Below are 17017 nucleotides of genomic sequence, written 5' to 3' on the forward strand. Positions count from 1 at the left end.
AGGCTCCTCCCTGGATCTCTCATTTCCTAGAATTCTCATCTTGTGCAAGTTTTGTTAAGCTTTCTGAGCCCGTGTTTCCTCAATACAATCAGCTATTTCCATCTATGTCACACAGTTATACCAGAAAGTTCCTGAGAATTAACTAAAACTACCTTCTATGTTAAAAATAGTGAGTAACAGTCACAGAATAGTTACGATACCCTTGCAGTATGGTATTTGTGGGCGAGAATTTGGTTTTCAAATGTCACACAGACCAGGGAACCCTAAGAAGAAGCTGCTTCTAAGCTAAATATACCAAAACTAACTCCCAGAGTTTCCAGATGAGATACATTTTTTTAAAGGCATCTTTGACTCAGAATGTCATATAACCACAGGCCACTCAATAACTCAGCTATAGATGCCAAATCATGGGACGGGGAAGCCACTTTTTAGAAGAGAGCCCATGGATAAAACCTGGAGTTAAGACAGACTGATTCAGAGGTGTTCACTATGTAATTTATAGTGAAAACCTCCATAGCACCTAAAAAGTTTAACATTGGAAGATGTACACGATGGTAGAACCATGCAATGAGACATCATTGTGCGGTCATCAAAATACTCGACTGGCCCAAAAGTTCGTTTGGGTTCTCCTGTAAGATGCTATGGGAAAACCTGAATAGACGTTTGGACCAACTCAATACTTGTGAGTCACAACAGAGTATAATGGAAAATGTAAGATACAAAACTGCATGTAGACCATGGTCTTAAGGTCGAAAATATGCAGAATTACAAAGAAAAAAAGGTGCCAATATGGTCATAATGGTTTCCTTGGGGTTATGATCTTTTCCTCAGTACTTTTTAAGATTTTTTTATGTGAATCATTTTTAGTCTTTATTGAGTTTGTTACAATATTGCCTCTGTTTTATGTTTTTGGTCATAGGGCTTGTGGGATCTTAGCTTCCTGATCAGGAATCCAACCCACATCCCCTGCATTACAAAGCAAAATCTTAACCACTAGGCCACCAGGGAAGTCCCTTTCCTCATTTTTACACTTTAAAATTTTTGTATAATGCACACATATGTGATAGAATATTTTTAACACTTCATTTCTGTGTTAATAAATTTGCTACTTCCCCTCTCAGCAAGCAAAAATCAAGTAATCCCTTTTTTCTGTCCTAGGAAGGTCAAGATATTTCTTATATACTGTTATTTCAGAAGACTTGTGTTTCACTAGAAAAGTGCCCGCAATAGTCATTGTAAATATTACTTCACAGAGGTTTACTGTAAATATATTTGTTGTTACTAAGTTTGATCTCCAATATATGAGCTCTTTAGCAGATTCTTTGATGGAACTGTTTTTATGCGCTAAAAATAAACCCCTAAATTGGTTTCCGGCTATTCTTGTTGAAGTGAAAACTGTTGTTTCTAATTCTAGGATGACTCATGAAAATGTGGTGAACAATACCTCTCAGGGCAGAGTTCCACTATACAGTATAAAATGAACATTAAATAACAATAAAACCAATATTAAATACTCATATAAGTGAAAAATATTACTCATAAGTTTAATATGTTTTGCCAGTGATCTTCCCATTGCTTATAACATTTTTATGCTTAAATTCCTCTTTAGAATCAGCATAGAGTAAGAAAAGAAAACTAATAGCATTACATGTAGCTATGCACTGTTACTGACCACCTTAAAAAGAATTATTAAGGTGGTTAAATATTTGACAAATTCTAAAAATCAAATGGCCTTCACAGGAAAACACATAACACCATATGCCACAGGCTAGGAAATTATATTCTATTCTGGGGATTTTATGTAAGTATGCCACAGACAGTCTGGGGAACATACCCAAAACAGGGGAAAGATTGAAGGAATTGTGACTGTTAGGTGAAAAATGGGAAAGAAAAAGCCCCAACGTTTTCAAAGTGAACATAAACGCCAAATCACAGAAAAGGGTTGTAAGACACGTGTGCCCCAATGTTCACCACGGCACAATTTACAACAGGTAGGACGTGGTAGCAACCTAGATGTCCGCTGTGGTACATATACACGATGGAGTATTACTCAGCCATAAAAAGGAACGCATTTGAGTCCGTTCTAATGAGGCAGAGCCTGCTATACACAGTGAAATAAGTCAGAAAGTAAAAGACAAATATCGTATATTAATACATACATATGAATCTAAAACGATAGTACTGACAATCCTACTTGCAAGCCAGCAAAGGAGACACAGACATTTTGGACACGGTGGGGGAAGGAGAGAGTGGGATGAAATGAGAGAAACAGCACTGAAGCATATACATTACCATGTGTAAAGCAGCCAGCCAGTGGGGGTTCAGTGTATGATGCAGGGAGCCCAAAGCCAGTGCTCTGCAACAGCCTCGAGGGGTGGGGTGGGGAGAGGGGTGTTCAAGAGGGAGGGGACATGTATATACCTAATGCTCATTCATGCTGACGTATGGCAAAAACTATTACCATATTGTAATGTAATTATCTTCTAATTTTAAAAAAAGAAAAAGAAAAGGGTTGTAAATTCCTCCATGGCATATACTAAAAGTCATCCAGCACTTGCAAAATCACTACCTAGGAACAGTCATACTCTGATAAATTTTATCATTTCAGCCGATTGCTGGGCCATCCACCAGCTCACAGTCAAATCTTAAGGGATATTCTAAGGTAAGGGCAGGAAAACTAATTGGAGATTCTGAGGAAGAGTTCCACATAAAAGTATTAGAAATCTCTACTAGGGACTTTCCTGGTGGTCCACAGTTAAGACTGCATGCTCCCTACAATTCTACAGGCCACAGCTAAAAGATCCTGCATGTTGCAACTAAGACCCGGTGTGACCAAGTAAGTTATAAATAAAAACAAGTATATTTTTAAAAATCCATACTAAATATACTTTCAGAAATACCAATAGAATTTATCTAACATACTAAATGCCGGTGTTCTATCCGGAAGCAACCCACCCATGATATTACTGAGTTGTAGGAAATGTATTTTATGTGTGTGCCTGAGTGCTCAGTCACTTAGTCATGTTCTACTCTCTGCGGACCCACGGACTGCAGCCAGCCAGGCTCCTCTGGCCATGGAATTCTCCAGGCAAGAATACTGGAGTGGGTGGCATTTCCTTCTACAGGGGATCTTCCTGACCCAGGGATCAAATCTTCATCTTTTACATCTCCCGCCTTGGCAGGAGAATTACTAACTTCGCCACCTGGGAAACCCCACATATTTTATAATCTAACATTTAGGACTCATTGATTCCTTATATGTGTTACATATAAAAAAAAAATTCTACCATAAATCACATTGTGAAGAAAAGGTCTAAATTTTAAGACCAAATTTTATTTCAATAAGGACCTACCTTTCCACATTGACTGGCTTGTCGAATTTAAATAGGATGTAGTCTCCAGCTACTGGGGTTATAGCCCAGAAGAAGTCCTCACCCATGTAAGTTTTCTCCAGTGTATGACCTTGGTAGACCTTCAAAGAAGTAGATACCTCTGCAGGGGGGTTTACATGGATTTTGAGCAGTAATGGTTTCATGTAATCTTTATCCTAGGAGGAAAGACATATATGCTATTAAACAACATACAGCTTATTTTTTTATTTGTTCAGAATAGCTTCTTTTTATTAACTTTTATTGGAGAACAGCTGATTTACAATGTTGTGTTAGTTTCAGGTGTACAGCAAAGTAAATCACTTATCAGATCAGATCAGCCACTCAGTCGTGTCCGACTCTTTGCGACCCCATGAATCACAGCACGCCAGGCCTCCCTGTCCATCACCAACTCCCGGAGTTCACTGAGACTCATGTCCATCGAGTCAGTGATGCCATCCAGCCATCTCATCCTCTGTCGTCCCCTTCTCCTCCTGCCCCCAATCCCCCCCAGCATCAGAGTCTTTTCCAATGAGTCAACTCTTCGCATGAGGTGGCCAAAGTACTGGAGTTTCAGCTTTAGCATCATTCCTTCCAAAGAAATCCCAGGGCTGATCTCCTTCAGAATGGACTGGTTGGATCTCCTTGCAGTCCAAGGGACTCTCAAGAGTCTTCTCCAACACCACAGTTCAAAAGCATCAATTCTTCGGCGCTCAGCCTTCCTCACAGTCCAACTCTCACATCCACACATGACCACAGGAAAAACCATAGCCTTGACTAGACGAACCTTTGTTGGCAAAGTAATGTCACTTATGCATATACATATATCCACTTCTTTTGAGATTCTTTTTCTATCTAAGCCATTACAGAATATTGGATAGAGCTCCCGATGCCATACAGCAGGTCCTTATTAGTTATCTGCTTTGTTGTTGTTTTTTTTTAATTGGAGTATAACTGCTTTACAATGTGTGTTAGTTCCTGCTGTACAAAAGAGAATCAGCTATAACACACGGCTTATTTATATTTAAGAAGAACAATGATTATACATTAAATAGCAAATTGTCTGTGCATGAGAAAAATAAAATTAAATCACTCACCGTGAGTTTCTGAATTTTTCCTGTGAGTGAAGAATGCAGACCAACGTGTTGGAAAAGGGACGGTCTGAAGCGAATTCGCAGATTTGCCTTCTGTCGATCACAGTGTTTCTAAATATTAAAGAGGAATGTTAGTGTTACATTAGAAAGTGACATCTTGTCCTCCTCTGAAAGCTGAGACATCCTTTAGAAGAGTAAATATTAAAAAGAAAATCCAATTGCATCTCATAATTCCAAGTCATGTGTTTTTTTTTAGGGTCCTTTTGGAGAAGTTAATAGATTTTCTACCAACTTAATAAATAGACATGAAAGAGAAATTTAACATAAGCACTTCTAAGGGAAGAGATAAGGATTTAATTTCAACCACCTTTTACAAAGTGTCAATATCAATTTGACTTTTAATATTAAAATGCACCAACCCTAGAGGCTTGGTTCAAATACACAAAAGAGCTACACAAAAGAATACAACGAAGAATCTGAAGATAAGGCCAATTTTGTTGCATCAAAGCAATGTGAAAACGGGAGGCAGTAAGTAGACTACAAGCAAGGAAACAGAGTTAAAACAGACGAATCCATCTCGACACAGCTGAGGGACATCTACATTTCAGCTCCAAGTGTCCCGTGGCCCAGTCTTCAGATTACAAGCTGCTGTCATGGTGATCACACCTGGCGGACCCGCAGCGCTGGCTGGGCTCCCGTGTGTTCACTAGCTCGGTATGTCCTGAAGAATTTCATAAACTGTTTCCGTTTTCAATGACTTTTGTAAGTTTTGGGTCAAGAACATAATGAAGAAGACAAATGTATAAGGCATTTTGTTTTGAAAAACCTCCGATAATTTTCCGGGTGTTAAAATGACTAATTTTTCTCAAGAGCTTTACTTCATTAGCATTATTGCTAACGGGAGAATACAGGTGAAATTTTATATATACAAACATTTTGTAAGATAAAATTTTATAAATTTTTACTTACATATTTTAATTTTATAAATTATTATTAAATTTTATATATTTAATAAAAATAAATAAATTTTATTGTTGATTAAAATTAATAAAATTTTATTTTAAAATTTTAGAAATAAATTGTATTTACACAAACATTAAACATTTTTTTTTACACAAACACAACAGTCACGAGGAAGGAGAGGAAAGGGAAGGGACGGAGGCGAGGCCAGGGGAGGAGCGGGGAGAGGAGGGATGGTGGGGGCGGGCTGAGGGAGCAGGGTCTGAGGCCAACCCCATCACTCAACACACAGGCAAACAGTAACACATTTGGGCCTGAAGAGTCAGAGCAGGTCCATAAACCTTGGGAAGAATGTGTGAATTATTTTTATCTCTTTTTTACGGTAACACTAGTTTACAATATAAGTTCCATGTGTGAACATTATATTTCCACTACTTCACCTCCCCTTACCCCCTGCCCTTGCCCCTCTGGTAACAACTACTCTCTTTTCTGTATCAACATGCTTTTATTTGGTACTATTGGTGGGAATGTAAATTGGTACACCAATTATGGAAACAGTATGGAGATGCTCAAAAAATTAACAATGTGACCCAGCTATCCCATTTCTGGGTATTTATCCAAAGAACACAAAAACACTCATCAGCAAAAGCAGAGGCAGCCCTATGCTCATCACATTATTTACAATAGGCGTGATACAGAAGTAACCTGAGTACCCATCAGTGGATGAATGGGTAAAGATGTGCTGTGTATACACACAGACAAATGGAATACTACTCAGACATATAAACGATGAAATCTCTTCATTTGCAACAAGGATGGCCCTTGAGCGTATTATCCTTAGTGAAATAAGCGTAACGCTTGGAAGAGTCTCCTAGACCACCCTCAAAGGGACTGATTCTGGAGCAGGCAAGTGCATGGCGACAGTTTCCTTGACATCCTAGTGGAAGCAACTGACATGCTACGGGCCACAGAAAGAAGAGTCAGAGAATGGGTCCTCATGGTTTTAATTTTTATTTTCAGAGACTTCTATCTCACAAGCTCATTTGAGAACCTAACCACATATTAGATAACACTGCACGGAAGCAGTTAAATGCAAGTATATTGTATGAATGTGAAGATGACATTAACGGTTCTGTGTCCTACAGTAAAAATTCCTGTAAATCCACAAGGAAAATACAGGTAAGGGCTTACATCATAAAAATGAGTTGATTGAATCAATTTCTATGTTCAGTCATTGTTGGAAAGTAGGCACTCTGCTATTTTGCTACATTCTATGAATTGCTCCAAGAAAGTTGGTTTTTTTTTTTTTTTTAAAGAGAGAGAATGCAACAATAGCTTACAAACACTGTTTTCAGCTACCTATTTAACTGTTCCTTTACAAAATCTGGTTCCCTAGGGTCATCACTTTCACTAAATACATAAAATAAGCCTGTTCCATTCTCCTAAGAGATAAGACTTACTGCATCTTTTTCCGGGTTGCAGACTTTGACCCACAGAATATGGTCCAAGAGCCAGTCGATGGGCTTCTCCTTATAGAACATAAATATGAATTCCACAATCAGAGTGAGGTCGGGTGCTTGAAACATTTTACCTGAAAAGATACACCCAGTCAGTAACTGTAAAAGAAGCCAACCATCAAAATGACTTCAGTGAGTGAAGTCCATGCAACAAATACACTGACGCTTGTGCTTTCAACTATAAATCGTTATGAATAATTGTCCCATCTCTCTTGTCAAAAACAAATTTGCTCTAGCTAAGTTTAGTGGTCAACCTGATATAAAGGGAACTCTTGATTTTCTCTACTACAGAATCTATCATACCACCACCAGCCCAAAGGATTCAAGAAGAGATTGGACATGTTTCCTTCATGTCTCATTAAACTGCTTCTCATAAAAAAGGAACTTAAGTTTAAACAAAATTTTAACTGAATTAATAAAAGCAAAACATAAGGACTCCTAATTCTGTCTTCACTGAAGCCTTCACAAATATTTTTTGAGTTCTGAGTCTTGAATTTTGACATAAATGATCAACAAGGTCAAAGCCTCAGCCTCTAATATTTACAGATTTAAAGCATTATAGGAAGTGAAATATTATTCTCCGGGGTGTTTTCTAAAAACCCATAAATTTCCTTCAATCTTCAACTTTAAACATATTCTCTTTAGTTGGATGATTTAGGAATTTTAATGGAAAAAAAAAAAAACTTTTAAAATAAGCACCCTGACTAGCCCATGAAAGCACCCATGAATACAAATTAATGACTGAACAAGAACTTCATGTACCACACTGAATACCAGGAATTCCTATTAAAAAGCCATTAATGCAGCATTCTTTTTAAAAGGACCTCAATCTTGCAAAAGCTCTGGGCTTTAAAACAGGAACTAGAGGCATCAGAGAAGGAACCAGACGTACTCCCAAAGACCACGGCTGGTTCTATCAGCATGGAAAGTCAGCAAGGCTGCCTTGCAGAACTCCAGAGTAAATACTACCATGTGAGACCTCTCCAAATACTACTCTGAGCTGACTTCAACATTTTATACATGGAAGTCTACCTAACTTATTAGGTAGTTATCATAACTACTTAAGTTATTAGTAAATTTCTTTAAAAGCAATCCCTTTCCAGAGAAAAAAAGAGACAACCTTTTTAAGGTGAAAAAACAGTCCAAGATTCTAAGAGTCACAGTTATTTCTGAAAAGTAAATGAATCTGCCACTTTTCTTACCAATGAATCCCAGCTGGGAGAACTCAAGTATCATCCATTCCTCAGAAGAAAGTTGAAGTGCAAAATTCTTTATGGTGTTAAAGTAATTCTGTTTGACAATAATATCATCTTCAAGCTAAAGAAAGTTCAATAATCATATTAATAAATCAGAAAGAGAAGGGAAGATTTAGATGGGACACTCTTTGGAAAATCTCAAGCACACTTTTATAATGACAATCAAGAAAACAATGGTCAAAAATGATGAAAATAAAAATAAATTTTAGGACTTCCCTGGCAGTCCAATGGTTAAGACTCTGAGTTTCCAATTCAGGGGGCCCAGGTTACATTCCTGGTCGGGGAAGATCCCACATGCCTCGTAATGTGGCCCAAAAAAATAATAATAATTTTTTAAAAATAATAAAATTAAAAGGAAAAAACTAAAAAATAAAAATAAATTTTATTAAAGGGAAATGTAGAAAATAAAATGGCAGATGCACACAGCAAATCAATAAAACCACTCTCTCACTATGAGAAATTACAAAACAGTCCATGAATTACTCATCTTGGCCCTTTTATGGCTCCCAATAGGATTTCACACTAACCTATTTTCTTTTCAAAGGAAAAGAATTTTACAGGCCTTTAAAAAAAATTTTTTTTTCCTTTTTACATAATACATGTAACAAGTCATTAAAAACAAAACAAAACACCTAGTTTTCCTTCTTTACCCTCCACCCTTCTAGTGGAGGCGACTAAAGTTCAAGGTTGGGTGTGCACCCACTGGACACCTTTAGAATCTACATACAACATGGGGAGACAAGACAGGTAAACCTACCTTAAGGTTCCCACCACTTTAGACTTTTATTAAACTGGACTTTTTCCTCCTAATATATCATGAGTATCTTTCCAGGTTAATAAGTATATATTTAAAGCAGTCTCTTCAATAGATTTACACTATCCCCAGGGATGCATGGACAAATCATCTGTTTGTTCACAGGCAGACACCTAGGCTGTTTCTCACTCTTTGTCAATGCAAACAGTGCTTACGTTTCACATCAGTGCTATTCATTTCTGTAGGATTGGCTCCTAAAAGTTCTCTTTTTATATTTTAAAAGGTATCCTCGAAATAATGAAGTAGCTGTAGCAACTCAGTGTAGCCGTTAACCCATGTGCTCTGCCATCACCGCGTGTGTTACTGGCAAGTTCATCAGTTCAACAGGGAGTGGACAGAGATCGAGGCTCCTGAGTGTCTGCAAAGACTTCTTCCCCCAAATGTTCAGAGAATTTTAAAGTCACAAGATGATTTCTTTTTTACCTACGCATACATTCTTTTACAAATATTCTTTACCACTGATGATTTTAATTATCCCAGGAAAACTCTTCCTTTTTCTAATGACACATTATCATTTTCAGTTATCTGCTAAGTAATTTTTACTTATTTCAGTATTTGGGTTTTTCGCAGATTTGAGCCCTATAAGCTTTCTTCCTGTCTGTGAAGAAACAGTAGCCGTATTTGGAAAGGCATGATTTTGACTGGGGCTTCCCAGGTGGCACAGTGGTAAAGAACCTGCCTGCCAATGCAGGAGATGTAAGAGATGTGGGTTCCATCTCTGGGTCACGAAGATCCCTGGAGGAGGGCATGGCAATTGACTCCGGTATTCATGCCTGGAGAATCCCACGAACAGAGGAGCCTGGACATGACTGAAGTGACTCGGCATGCACGCATACAATTTTGACTCACCAGTATCTACAGGGCTTTGATTATGTTCCAGACACAATCCTAAAGCCTGGGAACTCATCAGTAAACAAAAACACAAGTTTTATACACTCAGAGCTTGTAGAGAAGCCTGGGGGAAAACCGGAGCACAGAGTTCCCACTAGCACTTAACCTTGCTCTCCCAGAGATGCCCACGTTCACACCAAACGCTGACTGTGGATGCCCAAAGAAAAGATGACCCCAGATACCAGGCAATCCCACGTTTTCCCAACAAGCAGATTAGAAAACAAGCTTGGTACTGACTGACATATACAGAAGTGTAGATGAAACAATTAAATGCCTATTTAAATTTAGTACACTAAACTTGGCTATCACACACAAAAATCACTTTTATATTAAATTAGAAATATTGCTTTGTTCCACTCTCAGCAAACAACTGTGCTTTCTAAAAAGACTTTTAAAGATAATTGTATATCATATACAGCTATGAAAAAAAAATAGAGAGAGACCCCAAACAGTCCCAATATACATCTTCTGATAAAACTACAGCATGATATCACCATCAGTAAATTGGCTCTGACACAACTCATCCACCTTATTCACATCTCACCAGTTTTACACAGACTTAGTTGTGTGTGGGTGTGGTTTGTGTGTCTGTGTTTAGTCCCATGCAATCTGAACATGTGTGTGTCCGTCTGCCGGAGCACCACTAGAGCTGAGATACAGGACAGTTCCATCACAGGGATTCTCACGCTGCTCTTTATATTCACAGCCGCCTCCCCTCCTTTCCCTCCTTCCAAGCCTCTGGAAACCAAGGGTCTGTTCTCCATCTCCGTAATTTTGTCATTTCAAGAAAGCTATATAAGGACTTCCCTGGTGGTTCAGTGACTACGACTCCACCTTCCAATGCAGGGGGTGTGGGTTTGATTCCTGCTTGAGGAACAAAGATCCCACATCCCACAGGGTGCAGCCAAACGTATTTTTTCAAATAACTAAATTTTTTTATAAAGACTGGGTTCTTATTACTTTACTTCTTTCTGGCTGTGCTGGGTCTTCGCTGCTGCGCGAGCTCTTCTCCAGTTGTGGGACTCCTCTCTATTGTGGTGCACGGGTCTCTCACTGCAGTGGCTTCTCCTGCAGCAGAGCACGGGCTTCAGGACTGGTGGCACGCCGGCTCAGGAGCAGCGGCTCGCCGGCTCTAGAGTGCAGGCTCAGCAGTTGTGGCACGCGGGCTTAGTTGCTCTGCAGTAGGTGGGGTCCTCCCAGATCAGGGATCGAACTTGTGTATCCTGCACTGGCAGGCAGATTCTTTACCACCAAGCCACTGGGGAAGTCCCAAAACTGGGTTTTTAAACTGAGCTAAATTCCCCTGAGATCCAAAAAGCCGTGTATCACAGTTCCTCTCTTTTCATTATTTGACAGTCCATAGTATGGAGGGACCAGTTTGTTGTTATAACCAGTCACCGGCCAAAGAACATATGGGCTGTTTCCAGGTTTTGCTATTATGAATGAGGCTGCTATGAACCTTCATGTATAGGTCTTTCAGGGAACATATGTGCTTCTCTGACATCAATGTTTCATCACAGCAAGACCCACTCTTGGAAAATCTAACATATACCTCATTAGTGATCACTAGTTTATACAGGGAAGTGAAAATACAAGGTTTTTCACTATGCTTTTGCACTATGTACCTGCAGAGTCTGAAAGAGGTGGAATATTACATTTTTGTTCCAATTTTTAAAATGTACAAGGAGAAACCAAAAACTCATGGTGGTTGCCCATGGGGGAGGGAGGAGACATGGGAAGACAAACAGGGATAAAAAGGAGACCTCTGTAAACATATCTTGTTTTATATAAGTTTTGATTTGGGAATATTATACTTTTTACAACTAAAAAAGAAAAAAATTGCTAATCACTGAATACAAATGGAAATAAATGAACCTACTTTCATATCAGGTTGTTATTAATGTGGTCACATAATATGAAGAACTGTATCAACTGACTTTCAAATATGGAATTTTGACTATATATCCATATCAGGATATACTCTTCGGGAGGGAAACAAGAATAAAAGATTTTTAATTGCATTTAGTAGTTTGATTGATCCTGTTATTTTGAAACTATTCTAGGTATTACTGTTGTTGTTTAGTCAGTAAGTTGTATCCGACCCTGTGACCCCTTGGACTGTAGCCCGCCAGGCTCCTCTATCCATGGGCTTTCCCAGGCAAGAATACTGGTGTGGGTTGCATTTCCCTCTCCAGGAGATCTTCATGACCCAGGGATTGAACCCATGTCTCCTGCATTGCAGGTAGGTTCTTTACCACAGAGCCACCAGAAAAGCCCATTCTAGGTCTACTATAGAATAAAAGAATTATGTTATTTGGATAATTTTACTAAAACCAAGGCTTTGAATGTAAGAGAAAAGAATATACATAAAATTCAAAAAAGTTAAACAAAAATATTATAATCTTACACTTGAATTGGGATTATCAATATACATGTGATTTTTTGTCCTCTGAGAAATAAGATGTTCCTTTCCTTACTAAAATACGTAGAAGCAAAGACAGTAGCCATGAGCATCTCCAGCGCACAGTGTGGTTCTAAATACTGTATACTGCTAAAACAAACAGGACTCCTTAAAGAAATGGCTGGTTCTACGTCCGGGTCAGGAAATGCGCAAGACATGCCAGTCAATAAGGAAGTGATCTGGGTGATTACCAGGCTTACATGAAAAGAATACAAGAGCCCATTTGAAGAAATTCTCACTGGCTTAGGAAGGGCCAATTCAAGCGTCAATATCAATAATGATTGCAGAGACTTCCCTGGTGGTGCAGTGGCTAAGACCTTGTGATCTCAATGCAGGGGGCTCGGGTCTGACCTCTGGTCAGGAAACTAGATCCTGCATGCCCACAACTAAAAGCTGTCATGTGCCACAGCTAAGACCGGTGGAACCAAATAAATAAATAAATGAACATTTAGAAATAATGATTGAAAGACTGAGGCAAACCAAATCTAGTTTTAAAAATCCGTGAGTTCACAACAATACTCTGAAAATGGTCACCACTGCAGACTGCTAAGGTGTCAACTTAAAAATTAATAAAGAGAAAGAATCGAGCACTTAATCTTCTTTTCCTTTGTAAACTATTTTTCAACATCACCAAACAGTTAAGAAAGGAGAGTCCTTTTACAGAAGAGCTCTATTTATAAGAACATTACAATTTATAGAATTAGAAAATTACCAGTTGGCAACCTCTAACAAAAAAAGCAATCTGGGGGAAAATAATTACAGAAGCTCAAACCATGCAAGAAATGGCTTCTGGGTAGCTTTTTAATGAAGGAGAGATGAGACTGACACCCCTACACCCATGGATTAAATCTCAGCATCCCTAAAAGTGGGGCAAGCTGACTCAGCGTGCATCATGGTGTGATACAGGAAGAACGAGGCAGTACCACCCATGAAGTGTCTGCATCACCAAATAGTTTTCCAGAAGACTGTCTTCAAGTCCAAGTCACTTGCAATAGAGCACTTTATGAATCCGGGTTTGCGGCTGTCATGGAAAACTTCGTCACAAGCCACAAGCAAAGCAGTAAGGCAGGTGGCGTTTTCTTTTCCCTTTAGATGTACACCTGTGATGACCACAGAGTAACCACTGAGTCTAAGATAGACCCACTGGACATTCTTAAAATTACCCTATTTGTCCAAAAATTATGCCTCGGAAAAGGTGACTATAGCATGTTAACTTCCCTGGTGGCTCAGAGGTCAAGAATCTGCCTGCCAATGCAGAAGACACAGGTTGGATACCTGGGTCGGGAAGATCCCCTGGAGAAGGAAATGGCAACCCACGCCAGCCTGGAAAATCCATGGACAGAGCAGCCAGTCAGTGGGCTACGATCCACAGGGCCACAAAAGAGTCAGACCTGACTGAGCGACTAAACAACAACTGTACGTTAAGTTACAGCAAAACACACTTTGATACAGTATGTACAGCACATTCCTGTTATAAAAAGGGTCATATTAAATGAGTTAATGTGTGGAAAGCATAAAGTGTAAAAAATAATGCTGGACAGGATAAGTGTGCAATAAATGTTAGTTTATAGCAGCTGTTGTTTTAATATCTCATATAATACTGCAGTATCTCATATATTGACCTTGCTTAGGGGAAATTTTCCTAACCACCCTCTTTCTTAACCCTGTCCTTTCCTCAATTTCTTGAACTTTTCCTACATTCCCTCCCAAGAGCTTTATTGGTTCCATTAATTGTTCCCCTGGAAGAAAACTGAAAACAAATTTCAAAAGTAATACAGCTGCACTTTTTAATGCTGTGTATAAAGTTCTTGACCATAATGTAAATATTTATATACTGGGCCTGGAACAAACAGCAAGGTTCAACCACAATAATATTGTGTGTGTGTGTGTGTGTGTGTGTTAGTTGCTCAGTCGTGTCCTACTCTTTGCGACCCCGTGGCCCATAGCTCTTCAGGCTCCTCTGTCCATGGGATTTCCCCCAGACAAGATTACTGGAGGGGGTTGCCATTTCCTTCTCCCGGGGATCTTCCCGCCCAGAGACTGAATCCGGGTTATCCACATTGCAGGCAGATTCTTTACTGTCTGAGCCACCAGGGAAGCCCACAATAATATTGGGGGTATGTTAAAATGCTTCAAAATTATTATTATTATTTTAAAAATCAGACTTCTCTGAAGCATTTGGAGGAAACCCACTACCTATATCTAGGGTACTGTGTTTTTATACACACAGCTGTTGTATCCTGTAATAGACATGTCATGCCCTATCACCATTTCTATTTTTCATCCTGTGACTCGAGGAAGGGTTCATGCCCACTTGAATACAGCTGGCCCAAGGTACAGCATCATGAGACAAAAGTCTGCCCTCAAGAAGTCCGCTTTTCCATGGGATGCCAGCCCCTTTCCTTCCATCTTTCTTTCCCTCCCCAGTCCCTGCCAGCAGCCACCTAACCATTTCCTTCCTAATTCAGAGACTCAGGGCTGCTTCTTGCCACTCTTATCCACACATCCTCCCAGCACCTAATAAACTTTTTATACTGAAAAAAAAAAAAAAACCTGACACACTTCATGTGCTATATACCTCTCAGGGGTATCTGCATTTTGAACAGGGATAAAGATACCTGATTGAAGAAGTGAAATCCCAATGCAGAAATTTAAGCTTAAGTATTAACGGAAGAACACTTGGAAAAAATAAGAGCTTCCTAGAATTACTTAAGCTGTTGCCCACCTGGCTCACTTAAACTCTGCATCACGATGGACTTACTGTTTCAGCCGTGCTACTGAAAGTCACAGCTGTGTGCGTGTGTGTGTATGTCTGCATTAGTTACTCAGTCGTGTCTGACTCTTTGTGGCCCCATGGACTGTAGCCCGCCAGGCCCCGCTGTCCACAGGATTCTACAGCCAAGAACATGACAATAGATGCTGGCTTTATAATCCTGAACTCAAATGCAAATGTGCACAAAACAACTGTCTGCCTTAAGACCACTAAATCATTAAGAGAGAAACCAGGGAGTGCAGCTGCAGAGCCCACGCTCTTAGTGATGTGACTGACCCTTCTGCTCTGCTACACTGTTATCATCTTAAATATTTTAGAGTGCTCATGCTTTTGAAACTCCATTTTAATGAAAATATACCCTCGATATTACTTTTTCTCTAAAAAAGTGTGGGAAAAAAAAAAACTAAAGGAAAAACTTACCTGGATGTAGTATGTGCCTTTTTCCTGAGCATACATCATTAGAAAACAATAATCTAGGTTTTGCTTTGTTCTCCATCTGAAATAAAAATGTTCAAAAATAAGTTAGGAATCAGACTCAAAGTTAGCAAAAGAAGGTTAGATGTATATTTTATAATATATAACAATGTTATAATATATGCACTATATATAATATCACATATATTGTATATATGATAATATGATATTATACAAAATGTACAGTTATATATTGGTTTCCCTGGTGGCTCAGTGGTAGAGAATCTGCTTGGCAATGCAGGAGACATGGGTTTGATGCCTGGATTAGGAAGATCCCTTGGAGAAGGAAACAGCAACCCGCTCCAGTATTCTTGCCTGGAGAATCCCATGGACAGAGCAGCCTGGAGGGCTCCATAGGGTCACAGAGTCAGACATGACTTAGCAACTGAACAACAACAGTCATACATTAGATAGATACGTAGACAGATAAATAAATGGATGGAACCACACATACACGGTGTATCCACTTAGGAAAGAGTGCAAGAGAATTCACTTTTCTTTAAGAAGGCTTTATCAAAATACATTCTCAAAAACACTAATCCTCAAGATGTCCTGAGGGAAAAAGGAGTCTAATGTCTAGTAAGTTTGGGAAGGACATATATTTCTTTTCTAGAGACACATTAATATATTAGAAGCATTGAAACATTCAGCAGTAAGTAGCATCTGTTGAAAAAAGTTTTTAATTCAATATTTTCCAAATTTTCTTGAGTACAGGCCCCCTTTTCAGTAATATCTTAATGTCTCCATGAACTAGTGCTTCATATATAGGTAAAAGTTTTTTTTTTTTTTAATTTTAAACATTGTATTAAAATTTACAATATTAGGTCCTTTTGATGAATTCTTGGTAGCCTACAGAAACACACTGACCAGTGCTGAATATAGAAAAGTGGTTTTTTAAAAGCCAGTTAAAACACACACACACACACACAATAGAACTAAAGCTCTGAACTACTAAGTAAACTTCTCCAGAAAATACCTTATAAGCTGTTCTGAATTTAATGAGTCTATTCATTGGGTTTTTTTTTTTTTTAAAAACAAACTCAATCCTAAATGTTTTAAGTAACATATTCATTGAGAGACAATTAACCAATTATAGAGACATATCTGTCTTTGTGACAAATTAACAACTCAAGAAATACAATAAATCTCTTCCCAAAACACTATTTTTGTCCTTTTTTCTGGTTACAGACAATCCAAAAATGATGCTAACATCTCTTAGATTACTTTGTCTTTAACAACAACACAAGGAAAGCTTCTAACTCCTTCAGTGTTAGAGATTTAGAGATAAATAAATTAATGGACTGTTTTATTGCAGCATGATTCTGCAGAAGATTATTATTGTTTTTATGACTTTTATTGAATCAGTTCTCATTTATGTTTCATACAGACATGAGATTTCTATCTGGACT

At 38.6% G+C, this 17017-nt stretch overlaps 1 protein-coding gene across 5 annotated transcripts in view; it reads right to left on the reverse strand.

Moving 5' to 3' along the window:
• Positions 1–17017, reverse strand: part of MGAT4A (alpha-1,3-mannosyl-glycoprotein 4-beta-N-acetylglucosaminyltransferase A) — a 172017-nt gene that overhangs the window by 16867 nt on the left and 138133 nt on the right. For all 5 annotated transcript variants that reach the window (XM_055539416.1, XM_055539418.1, XM_055539419.1 and 2 more), the window contains 5 exons: positions 15555–15630; positions 8142–8256; positions 6883–7013; positions 4466–4573; positions 3354–3547 (listed from right to left, as the gene is read on the reverse strand). In XM_055539416.1, coding sequence (XP_055395391.1) covers positions 3354–3547; positions 4466–4573; positions 6883–7013; positions 8142–8256; positions 15555–15630 — 624 coding nt within the window. The remainder of the gene's footprint in view (positions 1–3353; positions 3548–4465; positions 4574–6882; positions 7014–8141; positions 8257–15554; positions 15631–17017) is intronic.

Source organism: Bubalus kerabau, chromosome 11 (genome assembly GCF_029407905.1).
Source record: "Bubalus kerabau isolate K-KA32 ecotype Philippines breed swamp buffalo chromosome 11, PCC_UOA_SB_1v2, whole genome shotgun sequence".
NCBI classification, from domain to species: domain Eukaryota; kingdom Metazoa; phylum Chordata; class Mammalia; order Artiodactyla; family Bovidae; genus Bubalus; species Bubalus kerabau.